General features: G+C 43.6%; 1 protein-coding gene across 7 annotated transcripts in view; it reads right to left on the bottom strand.

Moving 5' to 3' along the window:
• LOC140728834 (nipped-B-like protein) overlaps window positions 1–25,357 on the bottom strand; it is a 499,555-nt gene that overhangs the window by 248,351 nt on the left and 225,847 nt on the right. For all 7 annotated transcript variants that reach the window (XM_073047823.1, XM_073047821.1, XM_073047826.1 and 4 more), the window contains 2 exons: window positions 24,507–24,695; window positions 13,949–14,020 (listed from right to left, as the gene is read on the bottom strand). In XM_073047823.1, the coding sequence (XP_072903924.1) occupies window positions 13,949–14,020; window positions 24,507–24,695 (261 nt within the window). The remainder of the gene's footprint in view (window positions 1–13,948; window positions 14,021–24,506; window positions 24,696–25,357) is intronic.

Genomic DNA, 25,357 nt, shown 5'->3' with positions numbered 1-25,357 from the left:
GTCCTCAACCGCCCTGCCGAAATCAATGACGAGGCCATTGCTCGCCTACCTCAGGTGGAGATCAACCTGGACCTTGACAACCTCCCCACAGAAGTAGTAGTCAGAAAAGCCATCAAGCAACTTTCTAGTAGAAAAGTACCAGGATCAGATGCAATCCCAGCTGAAGTCTACAAAGCAGGAGGCCCATTCATGATGCAGAAGCTGACTGAGCTCTTCCAGTCTATGCGGAACGAAGGAAAGGTCCCGCAACAGTTGAAAGATGCCAGTATAGGCCACATCTACAAGAGGAAAGGCAACCACCAGTCTTGTGACAATCACCGAGGCATCTCCCTCCTGTCCATAGCTGGGAAGATCTTGGCTCGCATCCTGCTTAATCGCCTTCTCCAACACCTTGAGCAAGGTCTCCTCCCAGAAAGCCAGTGTGGCTTCCGTGCAGAGCGTGGAACTGTCGACATGATATTTGCTGCACGCCAACTCCAGGAAAAATGTCAAAAGCAGCACAGTGACCTCTTTATGACCTTCGTCGATCTAACCAAGGCATTTGATACAGTCAGAAGCCTTCCCAGTGACGAACGGTGTGAAGCAAGGATGCGTTCTCGCCCCTACACTCTTTAGCATGGTCTTCTCTGCTATGCTGATTGATGCCTTCCGTGATTGTCAGGATGGTATACACGTCAGATGCAGGACTGGCGGTGGGCTATTCAACCTCCGGGGTCTACAGGCTGTTACAAAGGTAAAGGAGACCGTCATCAGAGACTTCTTATTCGCTGATGATTGCGCCCTCAACGCCAGCACAGAGCAGAAGATGCAGCGAGAAATGGACTGCCTCTCACAAGCCTGTGACAACTTTGGACTTACAATCAGCACCAAAAAGACCGAAGTTATGTACCAGCCCGCACCCAGTAAGCTCTACCAGGAACCACACATCACAGTAAAGGGGCAGAAGCTACTGGCAGTCGACAGTTTTACTTATTTGGGCAGTACTCTATCACGAGCGGTGAACATAGATGCAGAGATCAGCAACAGAATTGCCAAACCCAGTGCCGCCTTTGGGAGACTCCGTGAGAATGTATGGGAGCGGAGAGGACTCAGCCTTACCACCAAGCTGAAGGTCTACCGAGCAGTGGTTCTCACCACCCTCCTCTATGCCAGCGAGACCTGGACTGTCTACATCAGACACGCTAAACAGCTCAACCACTTCCACTTGAGCTGCCTCCGGGGACTTCTCCACGTACGATGGTAGGACAAAGTCTCAGACACGGAGGTCCTAGAGCGGGCTAGCACCCACAGTGTCTACACCCTCCTACAGAAAGCCCAAGCCAGATGGGCTGGCCATGTCGTCAGGATGTCTGACAGTCAATTACCAAAACAGCTGCTGTATGGAGAGCTGAGCCAGGGCAAGCGCTCAGTTGGAAGGTAGAAGAAACATTTCAAAGACTGCCTCAAAGACCTCAACATCAATCCCAGTAGCTGGGAATCGCTTGCTCTGGACCGCCCAACCTGGTGCAGCAGGACCACTAAAGGAGTATATGCAGCAGAAATCAGACGCACTGCAGAGGCTCAGAGGAAATGTGCCGCGTGCAAGGCTTAAACTACCTCCACTTCCACTGCAGCACCTATCCTCATGTGTCCCACATGTGGGCGAGCTTTCAGGGCCCGGATTGGCCGCACCATTCACCACCGGACCCACAGTCACAAACCGTCCACCTGACAGAAGTCATGGTCGTCTTCGACTCCGAAGGACGAACAACACCCTAGTGAAGCTTTTCTGCACTCTCTTCAAAGCCTCAACACCTGCTCTGCTTGAGCTAGTCCCATTTGTCTGCATTTCTTCTATATTCCTCTATCCAAATTTCGAATTCAATGTCTTTTAAATATTGCAATTGTACCCGCCTTTACCACTTCATCTGGCAGTTTGTCCTACATATTCACTACCCTCTGTGTAAAGTTTTTTCCCTCAGGTCCTTTGAAATTTTTCCTCTCTCAACTTAAACCTATGCCCTCCAGTTTTAGACACCCCCTCTTCTGGGAAAGACAGACCATTCACCCGATATATACCCCTCACGGTTTTATATACTATAGGTCACCCTGAGACTCCTACTCTTCAGAAAGAAAAAAAAGCCAATATCTCATTATAATTTAAGATTTCCGTTTCTGGTAACATCTTTGTGAATCTTTCTTGCATCTTAGATAGGCACATGGATAAAAGAAAAATGGAGGGTTATGGCTGTTTACGAGGAAAGGGTTAGGTTGACTATGAAAATAGGCTAAAAAGTCGACATAACATCATGGGCCAAAAGGCCTGAACTGTGCTGTACTGATCTATGTTAATGACATCCTTCCTATAGCTAGGCAACAAGAACTGCACACAATACTCCAAGTACAGCTTCAACAAGATTTTGTACAATTGTAATATGATATTCCAACTTTTAGGACATAGAACAGTGCAGCATAGGAACAGGTGCTTTGAGCCCAGGTGTCATGGTGAAATAATGCTCATTAAACACAAGAATTAAACTCATTCCTTCAGACTACCCAATGCCCATAATCCAGCATTCTCTGCCTGTACTCAGTACCCTATCCAATGAAAACAAGCATGTCAAATGCCTTCCTAGGGTCATAGAGCACTACAGCACAGAAACAGGACCTTCGCCCCATCTTGTCCATGCCAAACTATTTTTCTGCCTAGTGCATCGACCTGCACCTGAACATAGCCCTCTATTCACCTTCCATTCACGTACTTTTCCAAATTTCTCTCAAATGTTGAAGTTGAACCCACAATCACCACTTATGCAGACACACTCTCACCATCCTCTGAGTGAAGAAGTTCCCCCTCAGGTTCCCCTTTTCACCATCTCTTTCCTTCCTAGGTGTACCACTTTGTTTACTGCTGGGTGGAGGGGGCAGGGGTCCCACCAGGGGAGAGCTGCAGAAACCGGGTCTCTGGCACTGAGGCTTAGAAGAGAACAGAAGTGAAGAGGACTGCAGTGGTGATAGGAAATTCCACAGTTGGAAGAACAGAGCTGAGATTCTGTGGGCAAGACAGAGACACCTGAATGGTATATTGCCTCCCATGTGACAGGATCAGGAACATGGTTCCATGACATTCTAAAGGGGGAGGGGGGAGCAGCCAGAAGTCTTGGTACATATTGGCACCAATGACATAGGTAGGAAAGGTGAGGAGGTCCTGAAGAAAGTAACCTCTGGATTCCTGCTCATGCCACGGTAAGAATAGGGTATTTGCCAGATGAATGAATGCATGGCAAAGAACTGATGCAGGGGGCAGGAGTTCAGATTTCTGGATCATTGGGATCTGTTCTGGGGAAGATACGACCTGCACAAAAGGGGCTGGTTTACAAACAGAGGCAATGTGTAGTGATACTACTAGCAAGGAGAGACTAATATACAGATCTCCAAACAGCAGCAAAAATGTGATTTAGAAATAATAAGACAGAAAATGAAGGTCAAAAGGGCAATGTTATGTTAGGCTTGGGGAATTATATCCCAGAAGAGAGAGTTTGTAGAATGCCTACGAGATGTCTTTCTAGAGCAGCTCCTGCTCGAGCTCTCTAGGGGATCAGCTATTCTAGATTAGGTGTTTACAACGAACCGGAATTGCTCAGAGCTTGAGTTTAAGGAACCAGTGATCATAATATGTTAGAATTCACTCTGTAATTTGAAAAGGAGAGACTAAATTCAGATGTATCAGTCGAGTAAAGGGAATTACAGAGGCATGACAGAGAACTGGCCAAAATTGATGGGAAGGGAATACTAGTAGAGGTACCAGCAGAGCAGTAATGGTCAAAATTTCTGGGAGCAATTCAGAAGGTGTAGGATAGATACATCTGAAAGAATGAGAGGTATTCTAAATGTAGGATGATGCAACCATGGCTGACAAGAGAAATCAAAGTCAACATAAAATCTAAAGAGAAGGCATTTAAAAGAGCAAAAAATACTGGGAGGTTAGAGGATTGGAAAGCTTTTAAAAACCAACAGAAAACAACTAAAAAAGTCATTAAGGTAAACAAAGATAAGGAAGGTAAGGAAGCCAATAATGTAGAAGATTGAATTCATATTGCAATGTGAGAAGGAGAAGCATAAGTCACATGTAACAGTATCACAATGGAACAAAAAGAATTACAGAGGTATGAGAGGAGAGCTTGCTCAGGTGGGTGGGAGGGGGGCTGCTGGTGGGGATGATGGCAGAACGGAGGTGGTTGAAGTTTCTGGGAAAACTTCATAAGATGCAGGATAGATATATCCCACAGAAGAAATTGTTCTCAAATGGCAGGGTTAGGAAACCATGGCTGACAAGGGAAGTTAAAGACTGCATAAAAGCCAAGGAAAGGGTATATAAGGTAGCAAAAGTAAGTGGGAAGTTTTTAAAATCCAACGAAAGGCATCTAAAACAGCTATCAGGAAGAAGATGAAATATGAGGGCAAACTGGTCACTTAAATAAAGCAGGATACTAAGAGTTTTATTCAATTATATAAAGAATAAAAGGGATGTAAGAGTTTATATTGGACCACTGGAAAACGATGCTGGTGTGGTAGTAATGTGGAATTAAGAAATTGCAGATGAACTTAATGGGTACTTTGCATTTGTCTTCACGTTATGTCTCCATCTAAATGTGCAATGTGCAATTTACAGTAATTTATAATAAATACTATGTACATCAGGACAGTCAATATAACATAGAAATACAATTGTGTCAGCATGAATTAAGCAGTCTGATGGCCTGGTAGAAGAAGCTGTCCCAAAGCCTGTCGGTCCTGGCTTTTAAGCTGTGGACTGTTTCCCAGATAGTAGCAGCTGGAATAGATTGTGGGTGGGGTGACTCGGGTCCCCAATGATCCTTCGGGCCCTTTTCAAACACCTATCTTTGTAAATGTCCTGAATCATGGGAAGTTCACAACTACAGATGCGCAGGGCTGTCTGCACCACTCTGCAAAATCCTGCAATTAAGGGAGATACAGTTCCCATACCAGGCAGTAACAGCCAGTCAGGATGTTCTCAATTGTGCCCGAATAGATTCCTGATTAGTCGGAGCATCAAGGGATATGATGAGAAGGCAGGTATATAAAGTTGAGTGGGATTCGGGATCAGCCATGATGGAATGGTGGAGCAGACTACTTACCATTATGTCTTATTGTCTAAGGTATCAAAACATTTATTCAGATATATAAACAGTAAAAGAGAGGCAAACGTAGATATCGGACCACTGGAAAATGATGCTGGAGAGTTAGTAATCGGGGATAAAGAAATAATGGACAAACTGAATAAATATTTTGCAGCAGTCTTCACAGTGGAGCTCACTAGCAAGTAGCTATGCTTTCAAGAGAGTTAGGGGCTAGAAGTTTAGTTGCCATTACTAGTGAGAAGGTACTTTGGAAAATGAAAGGAATGAAGGTAGAAAAGTCACTTGGACCAGATGGGGTGCACCCCAGGATTCGTAAGGAGGCGACTGAAGAAATTGTGGAGGCACGAGTAATGATCTTTCAAGAATCAATGGATTCTGGCATGGTTCCGAAGGACTGAAAAATTGCAAATGTCATTCTTCATTCTTCAAAAAGGGAGAGCAGCAGAAGAAAGGACATTATAAGCCAGTTAGTCTGACCTCAGTGGTTAGGAAGGTGTTAAGGGTCTGTTGATGAGGATGTAGTTTCAGGGTACTTGGAGGCAAATGATAAGACAAACCAAAGTCAGCATGGATTCCTTAAGGGAAAATCTGCCTGACAAATACATTGGAATTCCTTGAAGAAATAACAAACAGAATAGACGAAGGAGAGCCAGTGGATGTTGTGTACTTGGAGGTTCAGAAGGCCTTTGACAAGGTGCCACACATGAGGGTGCTTAGCAAGTAATTAACTGATGGTATTGTAGGAAAGATGCTTTAATTTATATAGCATTGCCTAATTGGCAAGAGGCATAAAATAACGGGAATAACGGGAGGCTTTTCTGGATAGCTGCCAGTACCAAGTGGTGTACCACAGGGGTCTGTGCTGGGACTGCTTCTTTTTACATTTTCTGTCAATAATTTGGATGATGGAATTGATGGATTTATGACAAGTTTGCACATGATACAAAGACTGGAGGGGCAGGTAATGTTGAGGAAGCCGAGAGACTACAGAAGAGAGACTAAAGAGTTCAGGAGAATGGACAAAGAAGTGGTAGATGGAATAGTGTCAGGAAAAGGAGACACCTCTTTCTCCCTTATTAGGGAGAGAGGGCACCTGTGGTATGTCAAATACTGGGTGAATGAATAGTCTTTGGGGTACTGCAAGTCTGTGTCTTTGCAGCTCCTTTGCTGAACGCTTGAGTGCTCGGTGGTGGGCACCGATGCTTTTTTTGCTGGTGGGGGGGGGGGGGGATTGTTGCTTTGCTGCTGCTTATGCGTGGAAGAGGGTAGCTGGGGGGTGCTTTGGGGTTCTAACATTTAACCGTTATTCATTCTTTGGGACACTCTTCTGTTTTCATGGATGGTTGTGAAGAAAAAGTGTGATGTATATTGTATACATTTCTCTGACATTAAATGTACATTTGAAACCTTTGAAAAGTATGGTCATGCACTTGGGTAGAAGAAAGAAAAGCATAGACTATTTTCTAATTGGAGAAAAAACTCAAAAAATTGAGGTACTTAGAAGGGACTTGGGAGTCCTTGTGCAAAAATCTCTAATGGCTAATTTACAGGTTGAGTCGGTGCTGAGGAAGGCCAAAGAGCAATGTTAGGATTCATTTCGAGAAGATTAGAATATAAAAGCAAGGATGAAATAAGACTTCATAAGTCGCTGGTGAGGTATCACAGAATATTATGAACAGTTTTCAGTCCCTGTTTAAGAAACAACGTGCTGACAATGGAGAGGGTTCAAAGGAGGTTCATGAAAATGATTCCGAGATTGAAAGGCTTAGAGTGTTTGATGGCTCTGGGCCTGTACTCACTAGAATTTAGAAAAATGAGGGGGGAATCTCATTGAAACTTATCGAATGTTGAAAGACCTTAATAGAGCAGATGCGTAGAAGATGCTTCCTATGGTGCGAGAGTGTAAGACGAGAGGACACAGCCTCAGAAGAGAGAAACATCCATTTAGAATGGAGATGAGGAATTTATTTAGCCAGAAAGTGGTGAATCTGTGGAATTTGTTGTCACAGCTGTGGTGGCCAAGTCGCTGGGTATATATAAAGCAGAGGTTGATAGGTTCCTGATTAGTCAGGGCATAAAGGGATGCGTGGAGAAAGCAGGAGATTGGGGCTGAGAGGAAAATGGATCAGCCATAATCAAATGGTGGAGCAGACTCAAATGGCTTTATTCTGCTCCTATATCTTATGGTCTTCTCTACTCATGTCACATTTTCAGGGAACTATTGGAGAGGCCTCTGAGAGAAAAGACTTATGAGCATTTGGAGAAGCATAGTCTGATTAGGGATACACAGCTTTGTGACTGTGTGTCATGCCTCATGAGCTTGATTGACATTTTTGAGGAAGTGACGAAACAAATTATTGAAGTTAGAGCAGTGGATGTGTCATATATAAATTTTAGTAAAACATTGCAACACACACAAAATGCTGGGGGAACTCAGCAGGCCAGGCAGCATCCACGGAAAAGCAGGCCAAAACCCTTCTCCAGTGCTGCGAAAGGTTTTCGCCCCAAAGCGTCGACTGTACTCTTTTCCATAGATGCTGCCTGGCCTGCTGAGTTCCTCCAGTATTTTGTGTGTGTTGTTCAGATTTCGAGCATCTGCAGATTTTCTCTTGATTATGATTAGTAAAACATTGACAAGATTCCCATGGTAGGCTCATCTAGAAAGTCAAGCGGCATTAAATTCATGGAAATTGGGTTGCGTGGATTCAGAACTGGATTGCCCACATAAGGTAGGATAGTAAATGGAGAATATTCTGCCTAGAGGTCAAGGAGCAGTGGTGTTCTGCAGGGATCTGTTCTGGGACACTCTCTTTTTATAAATAACTTGGGTGTGGAAGTGGAAGGGTGGGTTAGTGATTTGCAGATAACATGACGGCTGGTGGTACAACACACACAAAATGCTGGAGCAACTCTACAGTTCGTGCAGCATCGTCGTAGCAGCCATCGTCAGAGTGGGCTGAGGCAGAGTGGGTCGGCTTTGGCTCAATCAGGTTTGGCGAGAACAGGCAGAGGCAAGGTCTGAACGGGGCATAACTGCTTAAGTGCGTGAAAGTCGGCCTGTGAGGCAGCGGGAGAATTTAAATAGCAAGCAGAGGCTGAGTACGAGGTTCACTCCAAGTGAGGTAAGGCCAGGTAAGCTTCTTTATCTAATTAGTTTAGGAGTAGGTAATGGAGGCAGCAGTTAGGACAGTTGAGTGCTCCGTTTGCAGTATGTGGGAAGACAGGGCGAGCACTGTTGTCCCTGATGACAACACCTGCAAAAGGTACATTCAGCTGCAGCTCCTGACAAACCGTGTTAGGGAACTGGAGCTGGAGATGGATGAACTTCGGATCATTCAGGAGGCAGAGGCAGAAATAGACAGGAGTTTCAGGGAGATAGTCACCCAAGGAGTCAGGAGACAGGTAGTTGGGTGACTGTCAAGAGAGGGAAGGGGAATAGACGGGAAGAGCAGAGCACCCCTGTGGCCATTCCCATCAACAATAAGTATACCATTTTGGATACTGTTGGTGGGGATGACCTACCAGAGTCAAGCTGCAGTGGTTGCGTCTCTGGCACTGAGACTGGACCTTCAGCTCAGAAGGGAAGGAGGGAAAAGAGGAGAGCAGTAGTGATAGGGGATTCGATAGTTAGGGGGACAGATAGGAAGTTCTGTGGAAGAGATCGAGAATCCCGGATGGTCTGTTGCTTCCCTGGTGCCAGGGTCCGCGATAACTCGGATCGAGTTCTCAGTATTCTCAAGAGGGAGGGTGAGCAGCCGGATGTCGTGGTCCATGTAGGGACCAATGACATAGGTAGGAAGTGTGAGGAGGTCCTGAAAAGTGAGCTTAGGGAGCTAGGTGACAAGTTAAAGGACAGGACCTCCAGGATAGCAATCTCAGGATTGCTTCCAGTGCCACGTGCAGATGGGTTTAGAAATAGTAAGATAGTGCAGATCAACACGTGGCTGAAGACATGGTGCAGGAGGGAGGGCTTCAGATTTATAGATAATTGGGCAGACTTCTAGGGAAGGTGGGACCTGTTCCGGCAGGACGGTTTACATCTGAACTGGAGGGGGACAAGTATTCTTGCAGGTAGGTTTGCTAGAGAGGCTCCAGTGGATTTAAGCTAGATACAAGGGGGAGGGAAACCAGAGTGTACGAACAGATGTATGGGAGAAGGAAGAAAAAGAAGACAATAAAGTTCTTTGTACTGTTAGAGATGAACAGAGAGGAGGAGGTGGAGAATTTCTTAAATGCATTTATTTTAATGCTAGGAGCATTGTAAGATGAGCTTAGAGCATGGATTGATACCTGGAAATATGATGTTGTAGTTATTAGTGAAACATGGTTGCAGGAGGGGTGTGATTGGCAACTAAATATTCCTGGATTTCGTTGCTTCAGGTGTGATAGAATCGGAGCGACGAGAGGGGGAGGTGTTGCGTTGCTTGTCAGAGAAAATATTACAGTGGTGCTCTGGCAGGATAGATCAGAGGGCTCATCTAGGGAGACGATTTGGGTGGAATTGAGGAATGGGAAAGGTGTAGTAACACTTATAGGGGTTTATTATAGACCACCTAATGGGGAGCGAGAATTGGAGGAGCAAATTTGCAAGGAGATAGCAGATATTTGCAGTAAGCACAGGGTTGTGATTGTGGGAGATTTTAATTTTCCACACATAGACTGGGACGCCCATTCTGTAAAAGGGCTGGATGGTTTGGAGGTTGTACAATGTGTACAGGATAGTTTTTTGCAGCAATACATAGAGGTACCGACTAGAGAAGGGGCAGTGTTAGATCTCCTGTTAGGGAATGAGATAGGTCAGGTGATGGAGGTATGTGTTGGGGAGCACTTTGGGTCCGGTGATGACAATGCCATTAGTTTCAATATAATTATGAAGAAGGATAGGTCTGGACCCAGGGTTGAGATTTTTGATTGGAGAAAGGCTAACTTTGAGGAGATGCGAAAGGATTTAGAAGGAGTGGGTTGGAACAATTTGTTTTATGGAAAGGATGTAATAGCGAAATGGAGGTCATTTAAAGGTGAAATTTTGAGGGTACAGAATCTTTATGTTCCTGTTAAGTTGAAAGGAAAGGTTAAAAAGTTTGAGAGAGCCATGGTTTTCAAGGGATATTGGAAACTTGATTAGGAAAAAGAGAAATATCTGCACTAAATATAGGCAGCATGGAGTAAATGAGGTGGTCGAGGAATATAAAGAATGTAAAAAGAATCTTAAGAAAGAAATTAGAAAAACTAAAAGAAGATACACGGTTGCTTTGGCAAGTAAGGTGAAAATAAATCTGAAGGGTTTCTACAGTTATATTAATAGCAAAAGGATAGTGAGGGATAAAATTGGTCCCTTAGAGAATCAGAGTGGACAGCTATGTGTGGAGCCAAAAGAGATGGGGGAGATTTTGAACAATTTCTTTTCTTTGGTATTCACTAAGGAGAAGGATATTGAATTGTGTAAGGTAAGGGAAACAAGTAGGGAAGTTATGACGATTAAAGAAGATGAAGTACTGGCGCTTTTAAGGAATATAAAAGTGGACAAATCTCCGGGTCCTGACAGGGTATTCCCTAGGACCTTGAGGGAGGTTAGTGTAGAAATAGCAGAGGCTCTGACAGAAATATTTCAAATGTCATTAGAAACGGGGATGGTGTCGGAGGATTGGCGTATTGCTCATGTTGTTCCATTGTTTAAAAAGGGTTCTAAGAGTAAACCTAGCAATTATAGGCCTGTCAGTGGTGGGTAAATTAATGGAAAGTATATATAATTAATGGATATTAATGGATATAATATAAATTAATGGAAAGTATATATAATTATCTGGATAGACAGGGTCTGATTAGGAACAGTCAACATAGATTTGTGCGTGGAAGGTCATGTTTAACAAATCTTATTGAATTTTTTGAAGAGGGTACGAGGAAAGTTGACGAGGGAAAAGCAGTGGATGTTGTCTACATGGACTTCAGTAAGGCCTTTGACAAGGTTCCACACGAAAGGTTAGTTAGGAAGGTTCAATCGTTAGGTATTAATATTGAAGTAGTAAAATGGATTCAACAGTGGCTGGATGGGAGATGCCACAGAGAAGTGGTGGATAACTGTTTGTCAGGTTGGAGGCCGGTGACTAGTGGTGTGCCTCAGGGATCTGTACTGGGTCCAATATTGTTTGTCATATACATTAATGATCTGGATGATGGGGTGGTAAATTAGATTAGTAAGTATGCAGATGATACTAAGGTAGGTGGAGTTGTGGATAATGAAGTAGGTTTTCAAGGCTTGCAGAGAGATTTAGGCCAGTTAGAAGAGTGGCTGAAAGATGCCAGATGGAGCTTAATGTTGATAAGTGTGAGGTGCTACATTTTGGTAGGACTAATCAAAATAGGACATACATGGTAAATGGTAGGGCATTGAGGAATGCAGTAGAACAGAGTGATCTAAGAATAATGGTGCATAGTTCCCTGAAGGCGGAATCTCATTTGGATAGGTTGGTGAAGAAAGCCTTTGGTACGCTGGCCTTTATAAATCAGAGCATTGAGTATAGGAGTTGGGATGTAATGTTAAAATTGTACAAGGCATTGGTAAGGCCGAATATGGAGTATTCTGTACAGTTCTGGTCACCGAATTATAGGAAAGATATCAAAAAAATAGAGAGAGTACAGAGAAGATTTTCTAGAACGTTACCTGGGTTTCAGCACCTAAGTTACAGGGAAAGGTTGAACAAGTTAGGTCTTTATTCTTTGGAGCGTAGAAGGTTGAGGGGGGACTTGATAGAGGTATTTAAAATTATGAGGGGGATAGATAGAGTTGACGTGGATAGGCTTTTTCCATTGAGAGTAGGGGAGATTCAAACAAGAGGACATGAGCTGAGAGTTAGGGGGCAAAAGTTTAAGGGTAACACGAGGGGCAGTTTCTTTACTCAGAGAGTGGTAGCTGTGTGGAACAAGCTTCCAGTAGAAGTGGTAGAGGCAGGTTCGGTATTGTCATTTAAAGTAAAATTGGATAGGTATATGAACAGGAAAGGAATGGAGGATTATGGGCTGAGTGCGGGTCAGTGGGACTAGGTGAGAGTAAGTGTTCAGCACAGACTAGAAGGGCCAAGATGGCCTTTTCGTGCTGTAACTGTTAAATGGTTATATTTGGCCTGAATGAACAGAGATGAGGAGTAATGGCAGATCATTGGAATTCATTGCCACAGATGTCTGCACAGTCTAAGACATTAGGCATATTTAATGCAGAGGTTGATAGCTTTTGATTAAAAAGGGCATCAAAGGTTATGGGAAGAATGGGGCTGAAAGGGATAATAAATAATAAATCAGCCATGATAGACTTAATGGGACGAATGGCCTAACTCTGCTCCTATGCCTTATGCCCTTATCTATGGAAAGTCAACATCCTGGGACAAGACCCTTCATCAGGTGTTCTGAATAGTATAGAAGGTTGTCATAGGTTACAAATGTACATTGATAGGATGCAGAAATGGGCTGATAAGTGGCAGACTGAGTTTAATCTGGAGATGCGTGAGCTTCTCAAGAGTCGTGAGGTAATGCTGTAACTCGACAAAACTCTAGTTAGGTCATACTTAGGCGAATATCGTGTTCAGTTCTGGTCATGTCATTATACGAAGGATGTGGAAGCTTTAGAGAAGGTGCAGAGGAGATATACCAGGATGTGCCTGAATTAAGGACCATTACTCATTGAGTGAAGATTGGGCTAGGCAGAGCTTTTCTCTTTGGCATGCAGGAGGATGACAGGTAACTTGATAGAGGTGCTTAAGGTGATAAGACGCACAGAGTGGGTCTTTTTCCCAAGGAGGAAAGGCCAATACGAGGCATATTTAAGATATAACCATATAACAATTACAGCACGGAAACAGGCCATCTCCGCCCTTCTAGTCCATGCCGAATGCTTACTCTCATCCTAGTCCCACTGACCCACATGCAGCCCATAACCCTCCATTCCTTTCCTGTCCATATACTTATCCAATGTTACTTTAAATGACAATACCGAACCTGCCTCTACCACTGCTACTAGAAGCTCGTTCCACACAGCTACCACTCTCTGATGATTGGTGAAAAGCATAGGGGGCGTGTATGAGGCAGTTTCTTTATACATAGATTAAATCAAAATGGAGGGATATGTGGGAGGGAAGAGTTAGACTGACCTTAGAGTGGGTTAAAAAGTCAGTACAACATCACGGGCTAAGAGCATTTCTGGTGCTTTTCCACATTCTAAGTAACTGAACATCCAAGGCCTCCTGTTCTACACCCTCTCCAAGGCCCTGTAGTTTACTGTGAATGACCTTACCAAAATGTAATACTCCATACTTGCCTGAATTAAATTCACCTGTCACTCTGAGGCCCACTTTACCAATTAACTAAATCATGTTGTAACCTTAAACAGCCTTCTTTGTGGTTTACTATATGACCAATTTTGGTACCTTACTAACCATGCTACCTATATCCTCAGACATATTGTTAATTATATATTAAATAACAGTGGACTCAGGTATACTAGATTAATCCTAATGTCAACTGTACTTATTCACATAGACGCTGCCTGGCCTGCTGAGTTCCATTTTGTGTGTGTTATTTAGCTTTAAAGATAAGGTTGTTCAGGTAAGATCATTCTCATTGAAATTTATTATTTGTAATGAAGCATTTTACAAATCTATCTAACCCAAATTTCTAATGGAAGGCCTGACAGTAGAGAAAGGCCCTCACTGATTTCACGCCACAACTCAGCAAGTAAACAGTCCACTAGATTAATATACTGTTAAAGTCCATGGCATTCAATCTAAAGTGTAAAGCATCTGGGACAGAAAATTTACCTTCAGGAGTAAGTTTTGGTTCGTATGCTTTCCTCTTCCTTATTTTTTCTCTTTTTCTCATCTTCCTGGCAACTGCAAATGAGAATTATAAAGTTGAATAACTTCTACCATTGGTAAGCCCAAGCAGCTGGAATTAGGCTGTTATAATCAAGACCACTGCATGAAATAGAAAAGATATTGAATGAAAATAATGCATTAGTTAGGACTGGATGTTGAAGCACACTACAAAAAAAGCCAAAAGTGCAATGTATACACAATGTATTGTGTCCATACACAAGACACAAATACTAACCAGAAGCGTATAACATCACAAGTAGCATGACAAGGTATGAAATAAAGACAGAAATGCCTAATCCCATCAACCTGCATCCAAACCTTAACCCTCCATACATTTCCCATCAAGGTAACTTGTTGTGTCTGTGCAACTACATATCAATTAAAATAAAAGCATGCATGCGAGATATGGCAAAGTGTATTCACATTGCCGGGGGGGGGGGGGTACGGTGAGAAGGGGCGGTAGAGAGTGCGAATTGAATTGAATTGACTTTATTACTTACATCCTTCATATACATGAGAATTAAAAATCATTACATTACATCTCTGTCTAAATGTGCAATTTGAAATGAATCGTATGTACAACAGGGCAGTCAATATAACATAGAAATACATTTGGTGTCAACATGAGTTAAACAGTCTGATGGCCTGGTTGATGAAGCTGTCCCGGAGCCTGTTGGTCCCAGCTTTTATGCTGTGATAATATTTTCCATCTGGTAGCAGCTGGAACAGTTTGTGATTGGGGTGACTCAGTTCCCGAATGATCCTTTGGGTTCTTTTTACGCACCTGTTTTTGTAAATGTCCTGAACAGTGGAAAGTTCACATCTACAGATGTGTTGGGCTGTCCACACCACTCTCTGCAGAGTCTTGAGATTGAGGGAAATACAGGTCCCATACCAGGCAGTGATATAGCCAGTCAGGATGCTCTCAATTGTACCCCTGTAGAAAGTTCTTAGGATTTGGTGAGAGTGAGAAAACAACGCGCATGCGTAGACAATAAATCAATATGTAGTGCTGAGGGGAGTATTGCTCTGAAAGAAATAGATCCATACATTACACTTCCTTTTTCTTCCTTTCTTTAATGCAACACATGACTGTATATTTACAAAACACACAATTTGCCTTTCATAAACCATATTCAAATAAACCTGCTTTCACAATAACAGTCCATAATGCATTTCACAGTTCTAAAGATTCAGTCTTTTGGGTGGCGCTCTGTTTCTTTCTGGATAGTGCCTCTGGGTCTGTGGAGTTGTATCAGCGTTGGCAGGTATCTTGTCAAAGACAATGTTCTCGCAGTACCTCTGGACCTATGGAGTCGCCATTTGTTGCTGGGTGGTGAGGAGCTGACTCCAAATGTCTGATCCCATTTTTCTTCTTTTGAACTGCTATGACATGTATTGTGGACCATTGTTACATACAATTTGTTCTGGTAAGCCATTTCTGGTGAAGGTAGTCCTCAGGAGAAGGTCTTTGCGGAGATGGTTGACTTTATGGGTATGACCTCTGGTCACTTCAAATGAGCATCCACAGCAATCAGAAACAGAGTCCATGAATGGCCCAGCAAAGTCAATATGTACTCTTTGCTAAGATGACAACGGCCATTCCCATGTGTGTAACAGTGCCTGTGGGGGTGCATTTTAAAATTTTGGCATCCTGAACAGCTTTTTAGCCAAGTCTTCAATCTGTTTATCTATTCCTGGCCACCAACTTAGATCCACGCATGAGACTCTTGATCTTGACTGCACCTGGGTGTACTTCATGCAGATTTTCTAACACCCTAGTACGCAGTTTAGAGGGAAACACAAAACGAGATCGTTCTTTGACATACTGACTATTGGTCGCTTCTCACTGAGAATTCTGGAAACATAGGGTTACCATGAGCTGGCCATCCTTCATGCCTTCGAGTTTACCAATACCCTTCTCGAATGCCTTCTTATTAGCATTAAGCAACTGTGCCATTCTCTGGTTAGTGCTACCATTTGGGCCGCAGTTGCCTGTTAATGCCACGTTAAAATTTTGATTGAGTGCCAACCACACACTTTCTCAACCACCCACTTCCAAAAAGTGCTGGCCCTCCACTTTTCAATACATAAAAGTCCCAGCTGCTATGCTTGGTCTCTATACATCACATTCAGAATCAGAATCAGGTTCATTATTACTGGCATGTGTCGTGAAATTTGTTAACTTAGCAGCAGTAGTTCAATGCAATACGTAATATAGAAGAAAAAAATAAAAACAACCAATTACTGTATATGTATATTGAATAGATTAAAAATCAAGAAAAAATAGAATATATATTAAAAAAGTGAGGTAGTGTTCATTGGTTCAATGCCAATTTAGGAATCGGATGGCAGAGGGGAAGAAGCTGCCCCTGAATTGCTGAGTGTGTGCATTCAGGCTTCTGTACCTCCTACCTGATGGTAACAATGAGAAAAGGGCATGCCCTGGGTGCTGGAGATCCTAATAATGGACGCTACCTTTCTGAAACATCGTTCTTTGAAGATGTCCTGGGTATTTTGTAGTCTAGTACCCAAGATGGAGCCAACTAAATTTACAACCCTCTACAGCTTCTCTCAGTCTGGTGCTACCCCACCCCCATATCAGATAGTGATGCATATTCACTAAGTTTTCCTTTGGGAGACACTTCTTCACCACTGTAGGTCTTCAACATCACCAAGATGTTTGGCTTTTTGCACCATTCAGGGATATTTTGTGCATTTCACATTCTAGCCTCTCTTCCCTGCTGCATCTTTTGCTGCAGTCTCTAACAATATTGCAATGGCCAATGCCCATTCTAAGGTTAGGTCTCTTTTTGACTGTAGGCTCTTCTGAGTGCTTTGACTATACATACCACATACAAGTCTGTCCCTTAAAGCAACAGAAAGTCCATCTGTAAATTACTGAGAAAGTTTGAAGTTCTGCAATGTATTCAGAAATGCTTTCATCCTTTAACTAACCTGTTTTGTAAAGACTAAATCTTCCAGCAATTACCAGCAGTTTAGGTCTCAAGTAATTTTATAAAATTGTCACAATTTCATCAAGTTTCTTGCTTGCTGGTTTTCAGGGGTTACTAGGTTGCATAAGAGACGGTATATCCTAGGACCCAATAAGATAAGAAGCATGGGGACTTCCTTTGGTTCCTCCATGTTGTTCACGTTACAATACAGTTCCAGCCTCTCCCAACCTTCATTACTGCTATCAAAGTTGTCAACTTTACCCATCAAGAAGGCCTCAAAGCCCCCCGCTACTTCCTTGACAATACACCTCACCAGTTCCCCAACACCACCACACTCCTCCGGTTGGCAGAACTGGTACTCACACTTAATAACTTCTCTTTAGGCTCTTCCCACTTTCTAGGGTGTAGCTATGGGCACTCGCATAGGCCCCAGCTATGCCTGGCCTCTTCGATGGTTATGTGGAACAGTCTATGCTCCAAATCTATACTGGTACTGCTCCCCAACTTTTCCTTCGCTACACTGACGGCTACATTGCTGCAGCTTCCTGCACTCATGCTGAGCTCGTCAACTTTGCCTCTAACTTCTACCCAGCCCTCAAATTCACTTGGTCCATCTCGGACACTTCTCTCCCCTTTCTCGATCTCTTGGTCTCCATCTCTGGAGACAGACTATCCACTGACATCTTCTATTAACCCACTGACTCTCATAACTACCTCGACTATACCTCTTCCCACCCTGCCAAATGCAAAAATTCTATTCCCTATTCCCAGTTCCTCTGTCTCTACCACATCTACTCCCAGGATGAGGTTTTCCGTTCCAGAACATCTCAAATGACCTCTTTCTTTAAGGATCGTGGTTTCCCTTCTATCATCATCAATGATGCCCTCACCCGCATCTCCTCCATTTCCTGCACTTGAGCTCTCACCCCATCCTCCCATCACCACAACAGGGACCGAGTTCCCCTTGTCCTCACTAACCACCTCTGGATCCAGCATATTATCCTCCGCAACTTCCGCCACCATCAACAGGATCCCACCACAAAGCACATCTTTCCATCTCTACCCCTCACTGCTTTCCGCAGGGATCCTTCCCCTTTGCGACTTCCTGGTCCACACGTTCCTTCCCACGGATCTCCCACCTGGCACTTATCCCTGCAAGCATAGGTGCTACACCTGTCCCTACACCTCCTCTCTTACCAGCATTCAGGGCCCCAAACAGTCCTTCCACGTGAGACAACACTTCACTTGTGAGTCTGTTGGGGTCATCTATTGCATCCGGTGCGGCCTCCTCCACATCAGTGAGACCTGACACAGATTGGGGGGCTGCTTCGTCAAGCACCTCCGCTCCATCCACTACAACAGACAGGATCTGTTGTATCTTTCACTGCATTCCCTTGTTAAAAACCCCATTTTTTAAAAAAGGAGGGAGAGAGAAACCAGGGAATTATAGACCAGTTAGTCTGACATCGGTGGTGGGGAAAATGCTAGAGTCGGTTATCAAAGATGTGATAACAGCACATTTGGAAAGAGGTGAAATCATCGGACAAAGTCAGAATGGATTTGTGAAAGGAAAATCATGTCTGACGAATCTTATAGAATTTTTTGAAGATGTAACTAGTAGAGTGGATAGGGGAGAGCCAGCGGATGTGGTATATTTAGATTTTCAAAAGGCTTTTGACAAGGTCCCACACAGGAGATTAGTGTGCAAACTTAAAGCACACGGTTTTGGGGGTATGGTATTGATGTGGATAGAGAATTGGTTGGCAGACAGGAAGCAAAGAGTGGGAGTAAACGGGACCTTTTCAGAATGGCAGGCAGTGACTAGTGGGGTACCGCAAGGCTCAGTGCTGGGACCCCAGTTGTTTACAATATATATTAATGATTTAGACGAGGGAATTAAATGCAACATCTCCAAGTTTGCGGATGACACAAAGCTGGGCGGTGGTGTTAGCTGTGAGGAGGATGCTAAGAGGATGCAGGGTGACTTGGATAGGTTAGGTGAGTGAGCAAATTCATGGCAGATGCAATTTAATGTGGATAAATGTGAGGTTATCCATTTTGGTTGCAAGAACAGGAAAACAGATTATTACTTGAACGGTGGCCAATTAGGAAAAGGGGAGATGCAACGAGACCTTGGTGTCATTGTACACCAGTCATTGAAGGTGGGCATGTAAGTACAGCAGGCGGTGAAAAAGGCAAATGGTATGTTGGCATTCATAGCAAAAGGATTTGAGTACAGGAGCAGGGAGGTTCTACTGCAGTTGTACAAGGCCTTGGTGAGACCGCACCTAGAATATTGTGTGCAGTTTTGGTCCCCTAATCTGAGGAAAGACATTCTTGCCATAGAGGGAGTACAGAGAAGGTTCACCAGATTGATTCCTGGGATGGCAGGACTTTCATTTGAAGAAAGACTGGATCGACTAGGCTTATACTCACTGGAATTTAGAAGACTGAGGGGGGATCTTATTGAAGCGTATAAAATTCTAAAGGGATTGGACAGGCTAGATGCAGGAAGATTGTTTCCGATGTTGGGGAAGTCCAGAACGAGGGGTCACAGTTTAAGGATAAAGGGGAAGCCTTTTAGGACCGAGATGAGGAAAAACTTCTTCACACAGAGAGTGGTGAATCTGTGGAATTCTCTGCCACAGGAAACAGTTGAGGCCGGTTCACTGGCTATATTTAAGAGGAAGTTAGATATGGCCCTTGTGGCTGAAGGGATCGGGGGTATGGAGAGAAAGCAGGTACAGGGTTCTGAGTTGGATGATCAGCCATGATGATACTGAATGGCGGTGCAGGCTCAAAGGGCAGAATGGCCTACTCCTGCACCTATTTTCTATGATCTCTCAGTTGCCACGCACTTCAACTCTCCTTTACATTCCCACTAGGATATGTCCATACATGGCCTCCACTACTGCCATGATGAGGCCAAACTCAGGTTGGAGGAGCAACTCCTCATATACCGTCAGCCCCTTGACATGAACACTGAATTCTCCAACTTCCGGTAATTCCCTCCCGCTCCCTTCCCCCATCCCAGTTTCACTCTGCCTATCACCTCTCTCATGATTCTACCTTCTTCTACTACACATAGTGCTTTCCTTTTACATTCCTTCTTCACCTTTCCTGTCTAGCTCCTCCATGCTTCCCCTCCCCCACCCCTTGATCTTTTCTCTTACTGATTTTTCACCTGGAACCTACCAGCCTTCTCCTTCCCATCCTCCCCCCACCTTCTTTATAGAGCCCCTGCCCCCTCCCTCTTTGCTCCCAACAAAGGGTCTCGGCCCGAAACATTGACTGCTCATTTCCACGGATGCTGCCCGACCTGCTGAGTTCCTCCAGCTTGTTGTACACGTTGCTTTGACCCCAGCATCTGCAGTGTACTTTGTGTCAACTTTACCGACTGAAGCCACTTGCTAGTTGTATCTTTCACTGCTTCCCCTGTTTAGCATCCGGGACTGTCTTTGTACTGTTTAACTCTCACTGTCTCATCCCACAACTGTCGTTGCAATTGGTGATATTCTCTGACATTCAGGTTCGTACCTGTCACCAATTTGTTGTGTCTAGGCAACTATATATCAATTAAAATAAAAGCACGCACACAGGAGATAGCTTTCACTGATAGTGAGATGGAGAAAACAATGCACATGCGTAGATAACAGATCAATACATAATCCTGAGGGGAGTCAATGCTCTAAAAGAAATAGATCCGTGCATTATACTCACCAAAATAATTCTTAAATGTTAAAATCAAAATCGTACCCACCATTTCTACTGACAGCTCATTCCACAAACTCACCACCCTAAGGGAAGTTGTTTCCTGCCATGTTCCCCTTGAACTTTCACTTTTCACCCATAATCCATGACCTCTAGTTCTAATATAACCCAATCTTGGATAAAAACCTGCTTGCATTTACCCTGTTGAGGCTCTTCACAATTTTGTATACCTCTATCAAATTTTGCTCCCCTCATTCTCCAATGCTCTAGGGAATACAGACCTATTCAACCTTTCCATACAACACAGGTCCTCCAGACCCGGCAACATCCTTGTAAATTTTGTCTGCACTCTTTCAATCTTATTTACATCTTTCTTGTAGGTAGGTGACCAAACCTGCACACAATACTCCAAATTGTCTAATACAACTTCAACATAACGTTCCATCTCCTGTACTCAATACATTGATTTAAAACATAGAATAGTACAGCACAGTACAGGCCCTTCCGCCCACAATGTTGTGCCGACCCTTAAACTCTGCCTCCCATATAACCCTCCATCTTAAATACCTCCATGTACTTGTCTCTTAAACTTCACTAGTGTATCTGCCTCCACCACAGACTCAGGCAGTGCATTCCACGCACCAACCACTCTCTGAGTGAAAAATCTTCCTCTAATATACCCGTTGAACTTCCCTCCCCTTACCTTAAAGCCATGTCCTCTTGTATTGAGCAGTGATGCCCTGAGGAAGAGGTGCTGGCTGTGTATCTATTCCTCTTTATATCTTGTATACCTCTATCATGTCTCCTCTCATCCTCCTTCTCTCCAAAGAGTAAAGCCCGAACTCCCTTAATCTCTGATCATAATCCATGCTCTCTAAACCAGGCAGCATCCTGGAAAAAATCTCTGTACCCTTTCCAATGCTTCCACATCCTTCCTATAGTGAGGCGACCAGAACTTGGGCACAGTTCTGCAAGTGTGGCCTAACCAGAGTTTTATAGAACTGCATCATTACCTTGGGACTCTTAAACTCTGTCCCTTGACTAACACCCCATAAGCTTTCTTAACTACCCTATCTACCAGTGAGGCAACTTTCAGGGATCTGTGGACATGTACCCCCAGATCCCTCTGCTCCTTCACACTACCAAGTATCCTGCCATTTACTTTGTACTCTGCCTTGGAGTTTGTCCTTCCAAAGTGTACCACTTCACACTTCTCCCGGTTGAACTCCATCTGCCACTTCTCAGCCCATGTCTGCATCCTATCAATGCCTCTCTGCAATCTTTGACAATCCTCAACATTATCCACAACACCACCAACCTTTGTGTCGTCTGCAAACTTGCCAACCCACCCTTCTACCCCCCACATCCAGGTCTTTAATAAAACTCACCAAAAGTAGGGGTCCCAGTACCGATCCTTGTGGGACACCACTAATCAAAACCCTCCAATCTGAATGTACTCCCTCCACCACGACCCTCTGCTTTCTGCAGGCAAGCCAATTCTGAATCCACCTGGCCTAACTTCCCTGGATCCCATGCCTTCTGACTTTCTGAATAAACCTACCATATGGAAAGGGCAATGTTCCAAAAGCTTTCTTTGCGACCCCATCTATGAGTGATACTACTTTCAACAAATTATAGACCTGCATTCCCAGATCCCTTTGCTCGACCACTCTTATCAGTGCCCTGCCGCCTACTGTTTTTAAGTCCTACCCTGGCTTGTTCTCACCAAGTGCAACACCTCACACTTGTCTGCATTAAATTCCATCTGGCAGTTTTCAACCATTTGTTGCTCCAGTTTATAACATTATTATCTAGATTACTGATATAGATAACAAATATCAACAAGCCCAGCACTGATCCCTGTAACATACCACTAGCTGCAGGCCTCCTGTCAGAGGGGCAACCATCTGCTACCACTCTCTGGCTTCTCCCAGAAAGCCAATGGCCAAACCAATTTACTAACTCATCTTCAATACCAAGCAATTGAACCTTTATGACCAACCTCTCATACGAGACCTGGTCAAAGGCCATGGTAAAGTCTACGTAGATAAAACTACTGCCTTGCCTTTTTACATTATATGTTAATGATTTGGTCAATGGAATTGATGGATTCGTTGCAAAGTTTGCCAGCAATATGAAGACAGATCAAAGGGCAGGTAGTTTTGAGAAAGTAGAGAGGTAGAAAAATGAATGTTTTAACTTTTTTCTAAATGGTTAAAAAATTCAAAATTCAGAGCTCCAAGGGGACTTGGGAGTCATTTAGTATTCCCTAAATGTTAATTTGTAGGTAGTGAGGAAGGCAAATGCAATACTCCCATTAATTTTGAGGGGATCAGGATATAAAACAAGGGCGTAATGTTAAAGCTTTATATGGCCTCACTTGGGAGTATTGTGAGCAGTTTTGAGTCGCTATATAAGAAACGATGTGCTGACATTGGAGAGAGTTCAAAGGAAAATGATTCCAGGATTGAAAAGCTCATCATATGAGGAGTGCTTGGTGGCTCTGGGCCTATCCTCATGGGAATTCAGAAGAATGAGGGTTGATCTCCTTGATACCTATCGAGTGTTAAAAGGCCTTGATAGAATAAATTTGGAGAGCGTGCTTCCCTTAGTCGAAGACCAGAGGACACTGCCTCAGAATAGAGGGATGTCCAGTCAGAATGGAGATGAGGAGGGATGTCTTCAGCAATAAAGTGGTGAATCTGTGCAATTTTTTGCTACAGGCAACTGCGGAGTTTGTATGTTCTCCCCTGGACTGCGTGGGTTTCTTCTGGGTGCTCCGGTTACCTCCCACAATCCAAAGACATACCAGTTTGTATGTTAACTGGTCATCCTAAATTGCACCGTGATTAGGCAGCACAGCTCAATAGACCGGAAGACCTGATAGAGGTGTATAAGATGAAGAGAGGCACTGATCGTGTGGATAGTCAGAGGCTTTTTTTCCCCAGGGCTGAAATAGTTGCCACAAGAGGACACAGGTTTAAGGTGCTGGGAGTAGGTACAGAGGAGATGTCAGGACTAAGTTTTTTTACTTAGAGAGTGGTGAGTGCGTGGAATGGGCTGCCAGCAACTGTGGTGGAGGCAGATACGACAGGGTCTTTTAAGAGACTTTTGGATAGGTACATGGAGCTTAGAAAAATAGAGGGCTATGGATAAGCCTAGTAATTTCAAAGGTTGGGACATGTTCGGCACAACTTTGTGGGCCGAAGGGCCTTTACTGTGCTGTAGGTTTTCTATGTTTCATAAAATGTAGGAGCAGAATAAGGCTATTTAGCCCATCAATTCTCTCCATTTCATCATGATGATCCAATATCCTCAGCCCCAATTTCCTGCCTTCTCCACATATCTTTTCATGCTCTGACCAATCGAGAATCTATCAACCCTGCCTTAAATATACATAAAGACTTGGCCTGCACAGATGCCTGTGGCAAAGAATTCCACAGATTCACCACCTTCTGGCTAAAGAAATTCCTCATCTCTGTTATAAAAGAACACCCCTTTATTCTGAGGTCATGAGTCCCACCGTAGAAAACCATTCATTCATCAACTTGTACACCTCCATCATGTCACCACTCATCCCCATTTGCTCCAAGGAGAAAAGGCCGAGTTCACTCAACCTATTCTCATGAGGCATGCTCCTCAATCCAGGCAATATCCTTATTAATTTCCTCTGCACCCTTTCTATGGTTTCCATGTCTTAATCAGTCTGTAAGACCTCAGCTTAAATATGAAGAATTAGAATGATTTTAATCACACCCCTACAATGTAACAAAGTTAAGCAACTCATCTTCAGCAGTATTGGTTTACTGTAATGTCAAAAATTGCACACGTACTTTCACTGAGACTAGGAGGGGGTGAATCTTCCTCAGATCCAGGACTACGGTCCCGATATCTACTTCCAGAACTTCTCCGACCTTCAACAGAATTGCCCCTCCGCAATTCATTCAGAATCCGTCGATCTCGTTCTTCACATTCCCAGGCTTTGTCATCCCCTCGATCCTTCTTGTGTCTCTTCCTGGAAGCTGGGAGTAAAAGATTTATGATATTGTAATTGAGTACAAACCCCATTTCCAGAAAAGTTGGAATATTTTCCAAAATGCAATAAAAACAAAAATCTGTGATATGTTAATTCATGTGAACCTTTATTTAACTGACAAAAGTACAAAGAAAAGATTTTCAATAGTTTTACTGACCAACAATTGTATTTTGTAAATATACACAAATTTAGAATTTGATGGCTGCAACACACTCAACAAAAGTTGGGACAGAGGCATGTTTACCATTGTGTTACATCACCTTTCCTTTTAATAACACTTTTTAATCGTTTTGGAACTGAGGATACTAATAGTAGATTTGCAATTGGAAATTTTGTCCATTCTTGCTTGATATAAGACTTCAGCTGCTCAACAGTCCGTGGTCTCCTAGGTCTGATTCTCCTCTTCATGATGCGCCATACATTTTCAATAGGAGATAGATCTGGACTGGCAGCAGGCCAGTCAAGCACACGCACTCTGTGTCTACAAAGCCACGCTGTTGTAGCCCGTGCAGAATGTGATCTGGCATTGTCCTGCTGAAATAAGCATGGACGTCCCGGGAAGAGACGTCGCCTTGATGGCAACATATGTCCTCTAAAATCCTAATATACGCCTCAGAGTCAATGGTACCTTCACATACATGCAACTCA

This window comes from Hemitrygon akajei, chromosome 6 (genome assembly GCF_048418815.1).
Source record: "Hemitrygon akajei chromosome 6, sHemAka1.3, whole genome shotgun sequence".
NCBI classification, from domain to species: domain Eukaryota; kingdom Metazoa; phylum Chordata; class Chondrichthyes; order Myliobatiformes; family Dasyatidae; genus Hemitrygon; species Hemitrygon akajei.
The sequence above is the reverse complement of the archived record's forward strand: the minus strand, read 5'-3'. Positions and strand labels throughout refer to the sequence as shown.